Source organism: Podarcis tiliguerta (assembly GCF_965153285.1).
Source record: "Podarcis tiliguerta genome assembly, chromosome: 11".
Taxonomy (NCBI): Eukaryota; Metazoa; Chordata; class Lepidosauria; order Squamata; family Lacertidae; genus Podarcis; species Podarcis tiliguerta.
Window position 1 is genome coordinate 17,562,563 of NC_139544.1, and position 20,173 is coordinate 17,582,735.

Consider the following 20,173-nt stretch of genomic DNA (forward strand, 5'->3'; position numbering starts at 1 on the left):
ATGACAAGCAGAGGAACAAAGATAGCCTTTCAAAGAGGCATGCCCAATGTGTGGAAAAAGCACCCATGGATTGCTCAGTTTATGTGCTTCCTATAGGCATATGGCTAGCCATATGAGAACAGGATGCTTGGCTAGATGGGTCTTAATTCTTATGGGCATGTTGCCAAAAGAGATGGTTGACACATGCTGTCATGAGCTCCACAACACTGTTGGGATTGGGGTTGAGTTGGCAGGGTCTGACAGAGAAGGGGAAGAAATGGGGCAAGGGGCAGCTGTGTGGGAACTTGGGTTGGGGATGGAGGGAATCTCCCATTTCCACACCAAATTCTTTCTCTTTGGAAGAGGGAGCAGGGATGTTGGCTTTCCTCTCCAACCTTCCTGTAGAGTGGGACACCTCTGTGAAGGCTATGGAGTGCTTTGCACAGCTGAGGGGAGAGGCTGGACACAAGGCGGTAGTGGCTGAACAGGAGCCTGAAAAGCAGGGTGCAGTCTTCTCAGAAACAGGTGCCAGCTTCACAGATGGGAGTAGACCCACTCACTCGATGGCCATTGCGCTTGCAAACCCAACTTTCCTACAAGGCAAGAGCGGCTTGCGGATGCGCCATACCTCATCTTTGAAAGCTTGTCGGGGGAAATTTGTTGGGAGACATAATCTTCAGTTCTGAACTTCTTGCTTTGCTCCCAAACGGTGATTCCTGAGCACGGTGTCTGCTGCCGATATGTCCTGTTCTTTGCCTGACTAAAGATTTCTTGCTTACTTCCAAGTAAGAGTCGTGTGTGTGTGTGTGTGTGTGTGTGTGTGTGTTGGTGTTGAGAAGGAACCAGGACACATGTTTCATGATAGTTTCCCTCATGTTCTACAATCCACTCATACAATATGCCCAGGGTTGAAACATGAAAGTAAGAAGTATATTATCAATGCTAAGGAACAGGTGAACTACCTTGAGGGTGGATTTAAAAAAACAAAAACAAACAATCAAGTGGTATATAAAGTTTATGAAATCAATAATAATAAATACTGAAAATACTGATTAAGCAGCTTATACAAGTTTCTAATTATTTTTTTTAAAAAGGACATATCCTTTTCTTAAAAAAAATTCAGTAAATTGCTTAGAGCTTATTCATGTAAGCTAAATTGACATACAAACTGTGGGACAAGAACAACTGTGACTTTAAGGAAGAATGGGAGCTTTTTACAAATTATCTAAAAAGACAACAAAATGAACTGGACTCCTTGGCAGGTTTTGAATAAACATACACAAATTTATTGGTTGATAACATGATAGATAGATAAGGTATAACTTTATAACATGCAGAGAATAATATGTGAAGAGAAATCAGAGAGAGGAGCTGAGTGAAGTCCCTGGTGGAAGGGGGGAGGGAGGGATGGAAGGGGGAGTGGGAAAAAAGCGGGGGAAATAATGTATGTGATTATACGGTTTGATAATTTGTTATGTTGAAATTGCTTAATAAAAATATTTATTAAAAAAAGAGATTATTCATGTAAGCAACCATAACAGTAAAAACAATAATGAAATAAAGTAACTGTCCATGAACACACATCCAGAAGAAAAGTTCCCGTGTGGGCAAGTATATGCTCACTGCTTTCATCTAATAATTTTTCCCATACCCTTAACAGCTGTTGCTAAATTCTCCCAGAGATCAGATAGGCCAACATGACTTAAGGTGAGCAGGGTGTACGTTCAGCATCTTAATGTGACAGGAAGTTCAGGGTCAGCCAAAGATTTATTATACTCCACTGACTTGACATTCCTGGATAAATTTTGGTGGAAGGGCAAGAATAAACTAAATAGCTTACGTAGCATAATACCTTTGCGATTTGGTTGTTGGTGCTGCTAAACTAGTGAGAAAGAACTCTTGGTGGGATGAGGCAGAGAGATGTTGCTGGTTATCTGAACCTAACAGCATTTTAAAGAGAGAGAGAGAGAAAACAACCACTACTTCTTCAAGCTCTGCTTACTTTGCTGCCAACTGGAAATCTGTGCACACAGGAAAAATCTAACCCAATCAGCTCTACTTAATACTTCCTCCATTCCATCTTAAGATGGGCAAGCATCTGGCTTAGGCTTTTGATTATTTCTTGCAACATTCTTCCACCGCTACCTTCCCCTTTTCTTTTTCTGCTTAACATCCAGCTTAAAGAACAGTTCTGGTGAAAGCTTGCTCACTATGCTTTCACAGGTCCTAATAAAGATATTAATCTGTTTGGACCCCCCCCCATGGGCCTAAATGACTAACTGTTTGGGATGCTAGTACCTGCTTTGAAGAATAAATTAGCCTCCGTTACACCGACAGTAACAGGAAAACATGGCAGCACATCATTTACAGAAACAGGTGACAAAATAATGCACTTGGGTCATCCTTAAAAAGTATTTTTTAAAAAAATATCTATGCTATGTTTCGAAATATTTATGCTCAGCCTTGTAGAGCAATGCTACAAAAGCCTTATGAAGCACAATTAAGACAAATATCTTCAGATTTTGATATTTCTACGTGAATCATAATCCTATATCTATAGAACAACTTACCTTGGAAGGTGAGAGACCCTGGATTTAACTGGCTACAGGTTCATCAATTTAAACATTTCCTGACAGATCAAAGTTGGCCAACACATACGACAGTCGTACCTTGGATCCCAAACACCTTGGTACTCAGATGTTTTGGCTCCCAAACGCCGCAAACCCAGAAGTGAGTGTTCCGGTTTGCGAACGTTCTTTGGAACCTGAACGTCCGATGGGGCTTCCACAGCTTCCTATTGGCTGCAGGAGCTTCCTGCAGCCAATCAGAAGCCGCGTTTGGTTTCCGAACGTTTTGGAAGTAAAATGGACTTCCGGAATGGATTCCATTCGACTTCCAAGGTACGACTTTACTGGACTTCTAACCAATTTCTAATGAACTGTCCAAAATCAAGAACATAGAAGTAGAGGCCTTGTATCAGCTGGTTGAACCAGATGACATTCAGGTTCCTTTTCATCTCTACAATTCTATGATTCTATACCATTAATCAGGACAAGGGGAAAGGATTGAAATATTTGTAAAGAGGACATAGATGGGAAGGCACCTTGGAGATCTAAACTGTACAAATTGATATCTGCACACGTGAATGTTCCTTCAAAATTATAAACCGACTGCAGCTGTAGTCCACAACATCTCCACTGTCTCCAGGGTTTCAGGAGTCTTTCTCCAACCTGACCTGGAGATACTGAGGATTTGAGTTGGGACCTTTGGCTTGTTGCTCTACCACTAAGCTCCAGCCCCAACTCCTGTCCACAGAGAAACATGTTCAGGAGTGGGTGGGGAGAGAATGAAATAGGATGCTGAACTGCCCTCTCAGCTAAGTTAATCAGTATATTCTCACAGACTCACAGAGATTGTAAATGCTGCAAATAATGGCTGAAAAATTCTTCTCTGCATAAAAAAAGAAAAAAAGCTAAACCAATGTGTGCATGTGTGTGTAGGGAAAAGAAACTGACAAGAGCTCAGACTAGCTTCAGGGATGCTCCAAGTTACTCTGCTGTCAGACATTCCCTAAGGAAAAGTCAAAAGAAATGGTCTGTGTCTGAACACATCTTGCGTGAATTCCATGGAGAGAAAATAATGAATGTTAATAGATACTTTTTAAAAACACTGAAATCTAAACATTAATGTGTTTGTATTCCACACTTAATACAAAATTACAACTAGCTATTTTTCAAGAACTCAACTCATGCTTCTCTAGACAAGTCCATGTTATTCAACAGAAGCTCAAAACAAGCTACAGAGTTTTGAACGTTTCTTGGATGAAATCACCAACATTAACACCTTTACGGTAATCGATGAGTGTCAACAGACATCTAGAGAGCTATGCTGCAGGCTCTGATATCACAGAAGTGATCAATTAAAAGAGTCAGTTAAAAAAATGATGTAAAGATCAGAGTTGTCAATAGTAAAATAATCTCATCCAGTAGTGTCAAAATCAGAATAAAATATGCCATTTGTTTCATAACACTCCTGAATTCTCTCAGACAACTAAACACTCACTTTCCTGAACAATTTCCCAATGTCCTAATTTTCAAACTATTAAATTATTGATTTTATCTTCTCATTAGTTCAGAAAGTTAGAAGCACCTGCTCCATGCAGCACAGATCAGAAGATGAAAAAAATGACAATGATATATGTCTGTTACACTAATAAGAGGAACTCACATATTAAAACTCAGTTATTAAGGGTATGTACTTTAGCCCAAAATGTTTGGTATTTTCCCTCTCAGTTAATAATACTATTGACGCAACCCTATACTTCTTTACTTAGAACTCCATTGTGTTCAGTGGGACCTAAACTCAGGAAAGTGTTAGAGGATTTAAAGGTATTTATTAAGCATCAACGTACACAACTTCAGTCTTTTTTTTTAATGTATGAAGTATAGTGTTAGATTCACTGTTGGGGAAGTCTAAGAAACCTTGCACATTCATACCTGCATTTTAACTGAAGATGACAACACGATTTGTAAGAAAAGAAACCCTGTGCTTTAAAAAGCGGGGATAATGATTAAGCAAATTTTGAAACTTCCTTTGAAGATTTGTCAATGCAAGCTTTTAGCAAAAACCGCACAAGACAGCCTCGTTTCCTCTGTAGTCCTTCTGACTGGGTATCACCAGCATGAGGTTGCCTCCCATGTTACACGCTACAGAAAGAACCACGAAATGACACAGGCTACAGTGCATTCTTTGCTCCCACAAGCAAACCATCAGAATCTATTAAAATTACCTTAAACTGATAGCACCAGAGACATGACAAATCACAGGCCAAGAGTCAGATACCAAGGAATGTGTATCAGGGCTTTGGGGCCAGGCCCATTTGCAAGCAAATGATATTGTGTAGAGCTGGCATGCTCAGTGCATGACAAACTGATGCAATTTCAGCACTGTCGGAGAAGCTGGGCGAGATTTCTCTGATGCTGGCCATGCTTAGCTTAGAGAATTGTGCAGAGTTCCCAGATTTGAATCACTAGGGGCCTGAAAGGGCGTCACTTGACAAGTCACAAATAATTACACCGCACTCTTTCCATTGTACTCTATTATTTTGCCCCTCTTATCTCTAGACTTTGAACACTTGTGAACAAGCAAGGTCGCCTCTTATTTTGACCACAACACAGCAAAACATTGTTCTTTTCTGATATGATAAATAAAACAAGGACCAAGGGACTAACCATTTTATCAAATCTATTTTCTACTTTTATAAGCAAAAACAACTTTCCTGTTGAGCTCGTTAGAAGAGTTGGGTTAGAAATAACAACAGAAGCAGGTTCATGAGCTCTTCTCTTAAGAGGGTTATGTAGTTATCTAGTTAACTGAGAAGAAGAGTGATTTTAGAAACAGGGCATTAAGTTCGTAGACCCTGACAGATAAAGTTATTTGTGGATTATTTTAGAAGAGCCCTCTCTCCTTTCAAATGAGAGAGTTTTGACAATTTAGTCTACAACTAGCAGAAAGAAAGAAAAAAGGTTGAAGCCTCTTCTTCTTGCTAGTTTCTCTCAAGAAATAAGGAATATGTCCACTGGGCATTGTGAAACTTAAATTTCTCATAATTCATAGAGAAAGTGTGTCATGAACATGTAATCCTATTATATACAATTGGCTCATTTCAAAAGGAAAAGAAAGAAAATGAACAAAGAGCCTGTTAACAGGAAGATGAATCTGTGGTTTTGAATCAATGGCTTTATTGTTTCGTCTCTTGTCTTCCCTCAATTCTATACAAGGAAAAATCCAAATAAACAATTGTGGTAAAAACCCCAGCTCAGTTTGCATACACCACACTGAAATTAATAACACAGCAGGTGCTAAAATAAAATTTAGATTTTTGCTCCAGCTCCGACTGATAGGAAAGGCTTAAACAAGTGTGATGAGAATCTCATTGCTCCTGTATTCTCTCACAACATTAACCTACCTAAACTGCTCTTTTTCTCCATTATCCTACAGTGTACACACACACACACACAGCAGTGTGGGTGGGTGTGGGTGTATAAAGGTAAAGGGACCCCTGACCATTAGGTTCAGTTGTGGCCAACTCTGGGGTTGCGGCGCTCATCTCGCTTTATTGGCCGAGGGAGCTGGCGTACAGCTTCTGGGTCATGTGACCAGCACTACTAAGCCGCTTCTGGCGAACCAGAGCAGTGCACGGAAACGCCGTTTACCTTCCCGCCGGAGCGGTACCTATTTATCTACTTGCACTTTGACATGCTTTCGAACTGCTAGGTGGGCAGGAGCAGGGACCGAGCAATGGGAGCGCACCCCATCACAGGGATTCGAACCGCCGACCTTCTGATCGGCAAATCCTAGGCTCTGTGCTTTAACCCACAGCACCACCTGCGTCCCAGGTGGGTGTATAGGAATACATATATTCCTACATTGTTGGATTTTTGTACCAACCACTGTAGGAATAGTATCTCACTCAAGTAAGAGAACTTTCTTTCCCTTCCTTTCCACTCCCCACATGTTCCCAAAATCTGCTTCAAAGGGTCTCCCAACCCTCTGGAGCAGATTTTAAGGGTGCACAAGAGGCTGCTGAGAAGAGGAGGGGAAAATCCTGCTGCATAAGTGCAAGTCTTCTGTGGAACTGGAACGGCAGAGTTGGATACAACCCATTGTACATGAATATGAAATCAGCCTCTCATTTCATGGGAAATCTTTTATAAAATATTTCCTCACCCTATCACGTTCTGTTTCCTGGTAATTGTTTTTGAAGCATTGCTTATTTTGGATCCACACAATGTATTCTGACTTATCCTTCATGTGACATATTTATTTAAAATTTGTTGGCTCCGCAGGAAGAGGATTATTTTTGTACTCTTTTAAACCAAAATCAATATTTTTAAAGACTGGTGTATATTATTAAATCCAAGTCTTTACTCAAAACAAATATAGGAAAATGTTATCAACTAATATGTAAGACTACACACATTGATAAAATACTAATGCACATAACTCTCTTTAAAGATTGGTGCACATATATCATTATGGGATGCTTTAGTTTCATTTTCTGTATGAATGGAACTGATTTAAGTATTAGATCAATAAGTATCTACAGTGGTACCTTGGGTTATGAACTTAATTCATTCCGGAGGTCCATTCTTAACCCAAAACCGTTCTTAACCTGAGGTGCACTTTCGCTAATGGGGCCTCCCACTGACGCTGGTGTGCGATTTCCATTCTCATCCTAGGGCAAAGTTCTCAACCCAAGGTACTAATTCCGGGTTAGCGGAGTTTGTACCCTGACATGTTTGTAACCCGAGGTACCACTGTATTTGAATGAACCTAGAACAAACAATATATTCTTTCCACTGTGTCATTTTGAACAGAAGTGTTTTAGATTACAAAATGAATCAGGACTAGTGGTCTGTGCTGAGTTAAAACGACTTTGCATAGCCATATCTCAAGCAGCAGCTACCATAGCAAACCACTTCCAAAATGGATGAGTTCCTAAGCCATTTGTCATGTGAAATGGAGATCCATGCTTATAAAGGGGTTGCTGTCTGGACCCTGACCCACATTTGCAAGGAAGAAGAAGAAGAGTTTGGATTTGATGTCCCGCCTTTCACTCCCTTTAAGGAGTCTCAAAGCAGCTAACATTCTCCTTTCCCTTCCTCCCCCACAACAAACACTCTGTGAGGTGAGTGGGGCTGAGAGACTTCAAAGAAGTGTGACTGGCCCAAGGTCACCCAGCAGCTGCATGTGGAGGAGCGGAGACGTGAACCTGGTTCACCAGATTATGAGTCCACCGCTCTTAACCACTACACCACACTGGCCCTCATTTGCAAGGCACAAGCACACATTTTCATCTGGATAAAATGCAGGTTTGGAACCTGTATTAACTACAGAATTGCAACAGTTGGCCACATATTTTAAACAAAATGTAATTTAAAATTTTGATGTGTATACACAGAAATGTGATCACACTTTTGCCGGTAGGAGGCAGTAATAGGGACTTGGCATTGCTTTTCAATTAAACCCTGAGAAGCAGTAATTAGTTAGTTGTGAGCTGTTGCTTGGAGTATTGGCTGGTGCTTGGCGGTCATGGGCAGCCAGAAGAAGATGACAGTAAAGGAAGAGGACCAGGAAGCAGGAAGGAAGGAGAGTTGAAAAGAAGCCAGAGTAGTTTGGTGGCCAAGTACTTGATGGGGTAGTCAAACCACTTGGCTTAGGAAAACCTGGCTACAGAGTTGAGTAGTAGTAGGGAAAAGCAGTTTGGAATGTGGAATATCCCAGTTACCTGGGTTATTGGTAAATTAAGTGTGCTAACTTGTTCAAGTGACATCAAATGTTGACAGTGGTACAGGTTAGGGAAAACCAATGGAGTAGAAGTTGGGTTTCGTTAATAAAAAAAGTAATGAAATATCCCCCTGCCCTTTGGGATTTGTCTGCAAGCATACGATGTCATATCTACTTCCTATGTTTATTGTGTAACTAAGAATATTTATATTAAAGGACAGTGCAGACATTTACAAATAACCTATAAATGGTAGTACAGCATTTTACAAGGAAGAAGAATTGTTTTTCAATCAGCACTCTGGCCATTCATACTTAAAGTTACTCACCTGTAGTTAATGCTGTATGAGTAAGTTAAGTTATGAGTCCTCTGGAAAGGGCAACAAAGTATGTTACAATTTCTATCCATACATTTTTTTTGGGCAGGGGAGGAGAAAGAGAACACACACAAACACACTCTTAAAGCAGTGTTAATTGTCTCACAAAGATATGTGAAATGCGTCTTAAGAGTGGAGACAGAATAATTCTGCAAACCATTCTGTGTGCATTGCATAGAGTGGAACATAAATAAATGAACGACTGTCCTTTGAGGTATCCTTATATGATACAGAGTGCAGACACAAAGATGGTGCCACAGCTAAGAATGCCATATGTAAGATGCTTGAGCACTGTGCAAAGCTGTAGTGTTACACATCTGGTGCTAGTCATTGTTAAAAGCAAATTCAATTGATCTTAGCGCATTCTATTATGTGTGCTATTCTAGATCATATGAACTGTCATCTCAGTACTGCAGTTCATAGGATCGGGCCATGAGAGAAGGCAAGTCAGCTGAAATGAATCTGATTACTTTTTATAAAAGCAATTTTCCTAATCAATACATACTCGCTGCTACCCTATCGATTGTTTCACCACACAATCAAGATTCTTAATTTGTGTTTATGTAAGGGATTATGAGGTGATGTTGGGTTCCATTATTCTCTTCTATGAAGACACTGCAGCGTATGATTTGCTTCAGTTTAAAAAACTAAACTTATTTCAAACAAAAATGAAATGTGTTTCATTAAATTTTTATGTCAGAATTTTCATGGCACATTAAGGGACGAGCTTCCAAGATTCAAGTGTCATGCAATTTGGTACTACAACATTTCACCATTCTCACCTACCCCAGTTCAAAGCATGATAGACACGTCTGCGTATATGGCACTAACAATAAGTGAAACAGGACTTTAACAAGAATATTTAGTGTGGTCTAACTGAAGGCGAGGAGACCAAGACATATATGCAACAGCTGCATATTTCAATATATTATCTATCTCAACTCTACGCTGGGAATGCGTAACTTTTTAAAAACATCCTTACAGCATGTGCATTCATTGTAGAATTCCAGCCTGACACTGGACTTAGTACACAATCACATATTTCCATCCTAAATATGTTTTAATAGAACTGTATTAAAGTTCCATTATCAACATGCTGCAGAAATTCTTTAAAAGTTATAGCTTTCACAGAACTATCAGAACTTGCCCTGTTGATGTGAAACATTCTGATCCCGTCGCTGACAGGAAACAGCATAGACAGCAAAGAGGAGCCAACACTGTTGAGTTGAGAGGGCCAAGTGAGGATTTTTTAAAAGAAAAGGGATGTCCGTTAAGGCACATGAACAAAATTTCACCACATAGTTGTTTAAAGTGGACCAAGCAGTTGAAAAGGACAGAGGTCCACATTATACCAAGGATCTAGGTTTTGGAACCTAAGTATTACCAAAGTTTGATGCCCAGCAGGACAAGGATTGAAAAAAGTCTGGCTACAAAAGCCAGGAGTAGGATAACGTATCACTAAAGTATCCATTACTGAGGTGCTTAAAAAATGAAAAAGGGATTATTAGCAGTCTTTTTAATGACTGAAACTTTCCAAGACTTCAAGAGCAAGTTTCCATTCAAGAAAGTGAGACATGACCGGTATTCCAATTTGTAAAGAATTACCTTCTCCTTAAGGGACACGGGTGGCGCTGTAGTCTAAACCACAGAGCCTAGGGCTTGTCAATCAGAAGGTCAGTGGTTCGAATCCCCGCGACGGGGTGAGCTCCCTTTGCTTGGTCCCTGCTCCTGCCAACCTAGCAGTTCGAAAGCACGTCAAAGTGCAAGTAAGATAAATAGGTACCACTCCGGCAGGAAGGTAAATGGCGCTTCCATGCGCAGTTCTCGTTCGCCAGAAGCGGCTTAGCCACATGACCCGGAAGCTGTCTGCGGACAAACGCCGGCTCCCTCAGCCTATAGAGTGAGATGAGCACGCAATCCCAGAGTCGTCCGCAACTGGACCTAACGGTCAGGGTTACCTTTACCTTTTACCTTCCCTACTGTTCAACTTCCCATCCAACTGTCAGACTATTTTAAACCATAGACCTACATACTGCTGAATTGAATTGACAGAGCAGCATTAAAGGACTTGGACTGAGAAGCCTTAGAAATGGAGGAAGGACACAAATCATGTTTTCAGGGCTACACTGCTTTCTACCTTAGGACATTGCTGCACAGGAAAACGAAGCATAAGGGTAAGGTAAAGCCCATAAGCAAAACTGACGTAGCTCTGTACTTGTACTGTATTTAAAGTCATTTTCTTGTAAAGTTGGGGAGAACTAGCTAGCTTGACGTCATCTGCTTATCACGGGATCAACAGATTTGGAATATTAGCACCAGGAAGTTACAGTGTTTCCTCCTGACTCGCAATAGGAGACTTTCACTGCTATGGTGCACAATCCATGGCTAGAGCAGATTTAAAAGGAAGTGGGAAACTATATAAAATAATATAAAGAATAAATCTTTAATGATTGTATAGACAAGAGAGAGATTAATAACTTAAAAACGAAAATATCTGACATCATATCCCAGCTCCATAATTCAACTACCTCAAAAAGCAATTAAGGGATAGCATTAAAAAAGTTAATTAAAAACACTGCAAGCATGTCAGTCAAGTGTGCCCTTTGCACCTCAGTCCACTTAAACACATGTCACCTTGACCTGTAACACACCAATGCAACATTTTTGGTCAATATAAATCAAGTACACACTAATTTATTCGGCCAGTGTCCAAGTATCTGAATCAACATTAGAAATCTAACTAGTACTTGCTATTCTGTTATTGACAAAGGAGGCATATTTAAATGATAACAAGTGCTCATGGGTGTCATTTTGAAGTTAAATTGTTCCCCAAGGATATCTTTACAAAACGTCTACATTTAAAGGTCATTCACTGCCAAATTATGAACAACTGTTGCATTTTTAAGTAGAGGTTCAATAGTTTGGAGACCCACTCATCAATTTAAAGTGGCAATAAAAAAGTTTAGCGGTTGACTGGTATTAACTGAGGAAAACAAATATCACCAGCATCTTGTCAAGCACAGTGTCAATTTGACTTGCTTAAAAGGAAAAACGTACAAGGCGATCTCACTGTCAAATGGTAAGCTTTGGAAGTCATGTTGCTGGCTCCCAACATAGCCAAGGAGAGAAGGTCAAAATTGGTGCTGTCTAACTGGGCACCAAGGAGGAGAGGTCCGGCTTAGGAACATGGGAAGCTGCCATTGGTCCATTTAACTAAGTACCACAATGACAGGCTGAAGCTCTTCCAGAATTTCAGCAGCAGTCTTTTCTGGCCCTACATGGAGACACTGGAAATTGGACCTAGCACTATTTGCATACAAGTCTGCCAACTGAGCTACAGCCCTAAATTTTACCTTCTCCCCAACATGCCAGTTTTGCATTTGGAGGGATTTTTCTTTCCTTATGGAGAAACATTCACTCATGTGAATCCCCACTGGAGAGCAGTTCTAACCCAATGGTTCTTAACATTTAATCCACTACTGCCCACCAAGTATACAACATTAGCATCAAATGTCCGCTGAGTCAAGACCATAGCTGTCAACTTTTCCCTTTTCTTGTGAGGAATCCTATTCGGAATAAGGGAATTTCCCTTAAAAAAAGGGAAACGTTGACAGCTATGCCCAAGACCCTTGTGGCCGATATTAAGTTTGGTATTAGTAGACAGCTCTCAACGACCAGCACTATTCAGGAGCCATTTCTTGCCAAGCAGATGAGTGGATAGCTCAGCTGGTTATAATGTGGTGCTTATAATGCCAAGGTTTGCAGGTTCGATCCCCATATAGGACAGCTGCATATTCCTGCATTGCAGGCGGTTAGACTTGATCACTGTTTGCCAAATGTGGGTCTCCAGCTGGTTTTGGACTACAACTCCCATCATCCCTAGCTGGCAGGAACGGTGGTCAGGGATGATGGGAACTGTAGTCCAAACATAGCTGGGGACCCAACTTTGGGAAACACTGGACTAGATGATCCTCAAGGACTCTTCCAACTCTACAGTCCTATGATTCCATGACTGTGCTGAAGGCACATTTGACTAAATATAATGAGAGGAATGGCAGAAGCAGATTCTGCGCATGCAACTTTGCTTGAGGTGAGTATTTAGCATTTAAATACCATTGTCATGTGCTACTTTATGTACCGTATTTTTTGCACCATAACACTCACTTTTTTCCTCCTAGAAAGTAAGGGAAAATGTCTGTGTGTGTTATGGAGGAAATGCCTACGGGTGGCATGCCTACGGATTTTCCTCCTCTAAAAACTATGTGCGTGTTATGGTCAGGTGCGTGTTATAGAGCGAAAAATACGGTATATGGGGGATAGAGAGGTGTCTGGGATTTTATCCTCAGGGCAGGGGTTGAGTAGTAGATCAAAACTTTCTTCTGTTGAATTTCAGGTGGCATTTCTAGAGCAGTGAAGGAGCTGTCAAAAAATCCCCTAATGCTCACCTTTGCCTCCCCTAAAGCTCTGGATCCCCCCCCCCCCGATTTGTAGATAGCAGCCCTACGCCCTCTGGGCAAGAACCATTGGTTTACACCTAGTGGCAACTAGACCCCAGTGTGAGATTACAAATTATATGAAGCAATATGGAATACAGAAGCACAAGAAACTCTTGCTTCCTGCTATAATGTGTGAAATGGGACTTGAGCATGACACTTGTAATAAGGTCAACGGTCATTGGAAACTCAAGGAACTGACTATGAAAAATGCTTACCCTGGCTTTACAAGTGTCAGATGTGGTTTTGGTTTCTCTGCTATATCTTAGGCAGCACTTTTGGGAAATATGCTAGCTCTTCCTTAAGACAGTTTCTTTCTTGCTCGCTGCAGTAGCCAATATCATTTTAGAATATTGTTCCAGCTAAACCAATAAACGAATTATATCAGGCTTATTTTCTTGAGATAGAATAGCAGGTGGTGAGACAATCAAAACAGCTTTTAAAAAAAATCAGCATGCAGTTGCTGCCCCACCCCAGCAGCTTCGCCTACAATTTACAAGGATCTCTGTGCAACTTAGTTGATGCCATCCTTCTTTGAAAACTCCAAACGTGAAAGCTGTTGGGAGAGCTCCGACACTTTTTGCAAGCTGAGAACCTGGTACTCAGAAGCTGTTGTATCGCAGCGAGTTTTTATCTTGCCTTACTTAAAAGAAGTTAAACATGAGTTGTAAACCCATCCCAAGTCACAGAGATGTATTCTTCCCAAGCATGGAGCCACTGCCAACGGGGCCAATAAGCACTTTAGTTTAGCATACCTGGGCAGAAGCCCTCAACTTCACATAAGCCCCTCTGCGTATCCTCAAGGGGACATTATCATTTCTCAGGGGCCAGAGTTTTGCAAAGAAAAAGTGGCAATGCAACCAAGCCTAGGAAACGACCCCAGGTACTTTGCTTCTGACCTGGCTGATGCCAATTCTACCAGTCTACAAGAAGGCTGATCGCCGAAGAATTGATGCTTTTGAATTATGGTGCTGGAGGAGACTCTGGAGAGTCCCATGGACTGCAAGAAGATCAAACCTATCCATCCTTAAGGAAATCAGCCCTGAGTGCTCACTGGAAGGACAGATCCTGAAGATGAGGCTCCAATACTTTGGCCACCTCATGAGAAGAGAAGACTCCCTGGAAAAGACCCTGATGTTGGGAAAGATGGAGGGCACAAGGAGAAGGGGACGACAGAGGACGAGATGGTTGGACAGTGTTTTCGAAGCTACCAGCATGAGTTTGACCAAACTGCGGGAGGCAGTGGAAGACAGGAGTGCCTGGCGTGCTCTGGTCCATGGGGTCACAAAGAGTCGGACACGACTAAACAACAACAGCAGAAATGGCCTGTCCATTGAATGTCTAGTTCCCTGCGAGCAAACTCCATTAAATCAGGTTTTCCCAAACTTGGGTCTCCAGTTGTTGTTTTGGACTACAGCTCCCATCATCCCCCAGCTAGCAGGAGCAGTGGTCAGGGATGATGGGAATTGTAGTTCCAAAACAGCCAGAGACCCAAGTTTGGGAAACCCTGCATTAAACAGTAGCCAACGCACCTGACTTGTTTTTCTCTCTTACCAAACGGCATAGGGGGAACCTCATCACGAAGAGCTCTCGCCTTACTATTGCGGGGCTTTGTACTGCCCTGTAGCGCAGGACGCAAAACTGAGGGAATTTGGCTGGTGCTTAGACGTGCGTCTCACAGCTTGTCCCGCACCACCCCCCCAGGGCGAATGGAACGCGCCATGAAAGCCTCACCGCGGCCCGAGCTGTACCAACCCGCTCCTTAAAAGGGGGGGGGGACACGGAGGGCAAAGGAAGAGGGGAGAGAGTTTAACCTTTTCCCGCCCACCACTCACCGTATAGCCCCTCTCCAACTCGCTCTCCTCATAGCGGAACGACGGGATGAAAACCTCCATGGTGCGGTCGCTGGTGCGCAAGAGCGCAGGCTCCGGTTATGGAAGCGCCTCCGGGACGGGGACGGGGGCGGAGGAATGGGAAAAGGGGCGGGGCGTGCGCGGGAGAGCGCGCGGCCGCGGGAAAGGGGCGGAGCGGGGGGAGCAGGAGACCCTCCACGGCCCCGAGGAGCGCAAAGCCTGGCGGAAGGCGCCGTCGGCCAGCGCCAATCATGTGACTGGCAGGGACAGCCTTTTCCTATTTCTATGGGAACCGCCGATGCTCCTCACGTGATTCCTGGTGCAAGATGGCCCGGGAAAGGGGAGGGGGGCCACGGGGAGAAAGAGGCAGCGGCCGCATCAGGAGGGTGATGTACAATGGTGATTTCTACGCACGAGGGGAGTTTCCCTTCAACAAAGTGTAGGACCGTGGGAACGAAAATAATGACTAGAGTTGGGGCATAACACAACTGATCCCACTGTGAATGATTCACTTTGAGGTTGTTGCGGTCGTATTATCATGGAGGAGCCGAATGATGTTCACAGATTTATCTGGGCAGCCAATTTTCAGGAGCACAGGCCACTGGCATTAGGATTTACAGTGTCAAAGGCCTTAGGTCAATAAACATCATATGCAGAGATTTATTATTCAACATCAGCTTCGTTTGACTGGTCATGTTGTGCCTTCCAAAGGAACTACAGTGGTACCTCTGGATACAAACGGGATTCGTTCTGGAGCTCTGTTCGCATCTAGAAGCAAACATAACTAGCAATGGCACGTCTGCGCATGCACACGTCGCTTTTTTGCCGCTTCTGCGCATGTGTGTGACGTCGCTTTGAGCGTCTGCGCCTGCGCAAGTGGTGAAACCCGGAAGTAATGCGCTCCGTTACTTCTGGGTTGCCGCAGAGCGCAACTTGAACGCGCTCAACCCGAAGCGCATTCAACCCGAGGTATGACTGTACTCTATTCCAAACTTAAAAATGGAAAGCGTATTGCTGGTGGTCAACAAAAGAGGTTTAAAGACTCTCAAGGCAAACCTAAAAAAATGTAGTATTAACACAGACAACTGGGAAACACTGGCCTGCGAGCGCTCCAGTTGGAGAACAGCCTTTACCAAAGGTGTCATGGGCTTTGAATTCACTCAAACTCAGGACAAAATGGAGAAACATGCTAAGAGGAAGGCATGCTTGGCAAACCCTCACCATGATCAACTCCCAACCGGAAACCTATGTCCCCACTGTGGAAGGATGTGCGGATCCAGAATTGGCCTCCACAGTCACGGACTCACTGTTAAGACCATGTTTATGGAAGACAATTTTACTCGACTACGAGTGATCACCAAAGAAGATACAATGGTATACAATGAATTGAAAAATGTTTTAAATAACCTTTTCTAAAACAAACAAACAAACCTAGAAGCTTTCCTTTTGGGAAGTATAGGGACAAAGCTATCCAAACTGCATAGAAATTTATTCAGCGGCAAGAAGGTTACTTGTCCTAAAATGGAAAGAAGTCGTCCCATCGAAAGAACAATGGATACAAAAACTTATGGACTATGCAGAAATGGCGAAACTTAGCGGAAAAATAAGAAATCAAGATAAACTTTTTATAAAATAATAGAAATGGTTTATTGAATATTTACAAGTAAACTGTAAACAGATTGGCAGGATTATTGTAACAACCTGCAGTTTGATAAGAGTATATATTTAAAGTAGATGAATAAATGAGTAGTTAATTTGGAATATGCAGGAAATATAAAAAATAAATCTAAGGAACCACAGAATGAGGGGGAAGGATGCCAAATTTTGAAATGTTAAAATGATTGTAAAATTATTGAAATGTATAAAACTGAAAATCGTAAGAACCAGAAGCTTTTATTTTAGTAATTGTAGGTGCCAAAAGTCCAAGTGGATGCAACTACTGCTGTGTGGATGCTATTGTAGCCCAGATATGGAAAAAAGGCACAGTCCCTACCAGAGAAGAAAGGCAGATTAAACTGATGGACTATGCAGAGATGGCAAAACAAACTGATTTTTGTTTGCTTGATGAATGTTTGTAAATTTATTTTTTTATATATATTTTTAAAGGACGATGATCTCCCCTCTTTCCGTCTGGCCAGTGTTCTGGCGCTGGTGGTGGCTCCAGGGGGAACAACTTGAGGGAAAATGGTAAATTAGCAGGATTGCAGTTAGTGCCGCCTCAGAGCTCAAAAGCACTTAGCCCACAAGGCAAACCTAAGAAAAGGTGGTGATGCACAAAGATCTGGGATAGCTCAGTCAGCAGAGCACGAGACTCTGTCAGAAATGGTATCTTTATTTTTCTTCCATAGTGGTAAGCTTTCTTCAATGACAGTATTTACTTGTGGCTGTAAGACTGGTTACTTGCATACCCTCCAACATTTCTCCAATGAAAATAGGGACATCCTATTCTATTATTATTATTATTTTTATTCCCCAGCAATCTGTTTGGGTTGCCTCAGCCACTCAGGGCGGCATTCAACACACACACACTTAGTTAAACATTTAAAAACTTCCCTACACTTGGCTGTCTTAAAGGTTGTATAGTTACTTATCTCCTTGGCTCAAGGGTCTCATGATTCCATACTCTACGATTAGAAGAGGGATGCCCTACCATACCCTCCAGTGTTTATCTGATGAAAATAGGGACACCCTGAGGAAAAACAGGATATTATGGGATCAAATCAGAAACTGGGACAGCTTCTGTAAATCCAGGACCGCCCCTGGAACACAGGGACACTTGGAAGGGCTGTACTTGACCAAAAAACCGAACAAAACCTGACAACTAAATTTAAGGTTTGTTTAAAAAAAAAAAAAAAAACTTTTAAAAAGTTATCCTCTCATTTCTCCATCTTCTTCTATACCACTTATATAAAGGACATTATTGCACCTTATCAGAACACCCAGGTGTCCATCAATATATTTGTATTTGCAAGCTGCATATTCATATAGCCATTGACAGACGAGGTAGCCTTTGTATTCCATTCCCCACTTCAGCTTCACCATCACTGGCTTCCCAGTCATCCCATTTAAGAAGGGCTTTGGGTTAAGAGGCAGACTCATGGCAACCGTGGGTTCAAGCCCCACGTTGGGGAAAAGATTGCTTTACTGCAGGGTTCTGGGCAAGATGACCTTTGTGGTCCCTTCGAACCCTTGCGATTCTATGAAGCCTGTCTTCAGACCAACCAGAAAGCACTTTTAGTAATTTTAGTGACCTTACCAATAAAGAGTACTGTGCTAGTGGCATTTAGTGGCTAGGGTTCATTCTTGTATAAGCCTGAAGTTACAAGTGGAACGAGCCTTCTTTATTCGTGCTGCCTATTGATGTCCCACAAGCAGTGGTTTTGAATTGTCCTCAACTCTTCTTCAGGGTGAATTTTAAGCGAAATGAGAAAGGGGGCAGCTAAAGGAGAGAAGCAGGGAGTCAGGGGAAGCTGGGGAGATAGTAAAGCCGAGCAGTTTGCAGATAAGATACAAGGTAGGTGGTGGCAGCAGCATGCCAAGTGGAATGCTAGATGTAAACACGTTTTAATTTGCACTCCTCCTTAAGACTTTCAAACTGCTTGGCTTTTTGCAATGTGTCCTGCTTTTCTCCCTTTCCCCTCTCCACTTGGGTTAACATCCACCTTGAAGGGCAATTCTAGGTAACATACCTTTCAAACTGCAAACTAAAAATAATTGCGTTACTGCGGATTCCACCCGCCCTCATAGGTCAACATTTCCACCGATAGCTATGATGTGTGGGCTCACAACTTGCGGATTAATTTCTCCACCATTCATCTTCCTCATTCTACTGTACTTGGATCTGTATGGGGAAAGTCTCATTAATGGACAGCTCAGACAGAGGTGCTGTAATTGACCACCACCTGATAGTACAAGTTGCTCTTGTTCATAATCACATAATTGTGATGCTGTTAAGAAGGTATGTGTGTGTTCCTGTTACTTTCCCCCTGCTTGGACTCCAAGGAACCATCGTAGACAGTGCTTTGTTCTTGGAAACCAGACGCACGTCTTGCTATATGCTCTCAGTATACTGAAGGATAGGAATGAGCAGAGCTTACTATTTTGTATCCTGCAGTAGCAAAAGAAAGCCATAAAACCCCCCACAAAGTCCTTCCAAAAAGCAAACATTTACAGTACAGTGGAAAATCAGAAGTGGAGGGCAAAATCACAGGGGAAATTATAGTAGTAAGTACTGAGCAGTACTGGGTGCATGGAAGTTTGGAAGTTGCTGCTCTTCAAAAAGATTCAGCTCAAAACTAAATTAGTTCAGGAATCTGTTTCAGATGTTGCATTGCACGTTCAGTGTCCAAAATCAAGTAGATGGGTATCAAACGCATATTATAGACATAGCTTCATGAGAGAGGTGTGCAGGGTAGGGTGGGGAAGATTTGAAATTATCCCATTTTTAAACAAGCAGTTTAAAAGAGCTGCAGAAATTTAGCATTAACACCCCCCCAATATAATGCTATGAATACTTTTGGTATTTTAATAAAATAATTGTAAATTATTAAGTTCCTGGTTTTGTTAATAAACTAAGCCCAATTGAAATGTATTTTTCCCCCTGGTGTTGTTAGGATATAGACAATTATGATCTCTGCAGACTGGAAAGAACATACAAGGGGTTGTATGCAAAGCTGACCATACCCCACAAAAGATCAATTAAATTAATGGGCATTACTTAAAGTTAGGTGTATGGATTCCAGTAGATCTACTCCAACAATAACTCAGCTGGATAAAACCCAGCATTTTTTTTCCAAAACAGGAAACACCATTTCCTGCTGAGTAGTGAAATCTTAACATCCACAAATGTTACTTTATCAACAATTTGTTAGTGTAACTATGCTCTTGGGTTCTTTTGCAAGCTCACAATTCCTCCAGAACTGAAACTCTGTTACTAGATGTTGGTTTGCAGGTTCTATTTTAGAGTGAAACATTTGTTACATTTAAGTCAAAGTCTAGATTTAGTACAGTCATACCTCGGGATAAATATGCTTCAGGATAAGTATTTTTGGGCTGTGCTCCGCGGCGACCCGGGAGTAACGGAGCGTGTTACTTCTGGGTTTCACTGCTTGTGCATGCGAAGACGGTCAAAATGACGTCATGCACATGCGCGGAAGCTGTGGGGGAAAAAAAGCTTCTATTCAAG

General features: G+C 42.0%; 1 protein-coding gene and 1 pseudogene across 4 annotated transcripts in view; both read right to left on the bottom strand.

Moving 5' to 3' along the window:
* SNX24 (sorting nexin 24) overlaps positions 1-15,202 on the bottom strand; it is a 76,374-nt gene extending 61,172 nt beyond the window's left edge. Inside the window, exon 1 of one of the 3 annotated variants that reach the window (XM_083404447.1) lies at positions 14,971-15,202. In XM_083404447.1, coding sequence (XP_083260573.1) covers positions 14,971-15,030 — 60 coding nt within the window. In that variant the 5' untranslated portion in view covers positions 15,031-15,202. The remainder of the gene's footprint in view (positions 1-14,970) is intronic. The other 2 variants (XM_083404445.1, XM_083404446.1) reach the window with 2 other exon arrangements.
* Positions 15,203-17,130: 1,928 nt separating this feature from the next.
* On the bottom strand, positions 17,131-20,117 carry LOC310660275 (small nuclear ribonucleoprotein F-like; annotated as a pseudogene). Its single transcript has one exon. The product of its transcript is annotated as a small nuclear ribonucleoprotein F-like (transcript).
* Positions 20,118-20,173: the final 56 nt, after the last annotated feature.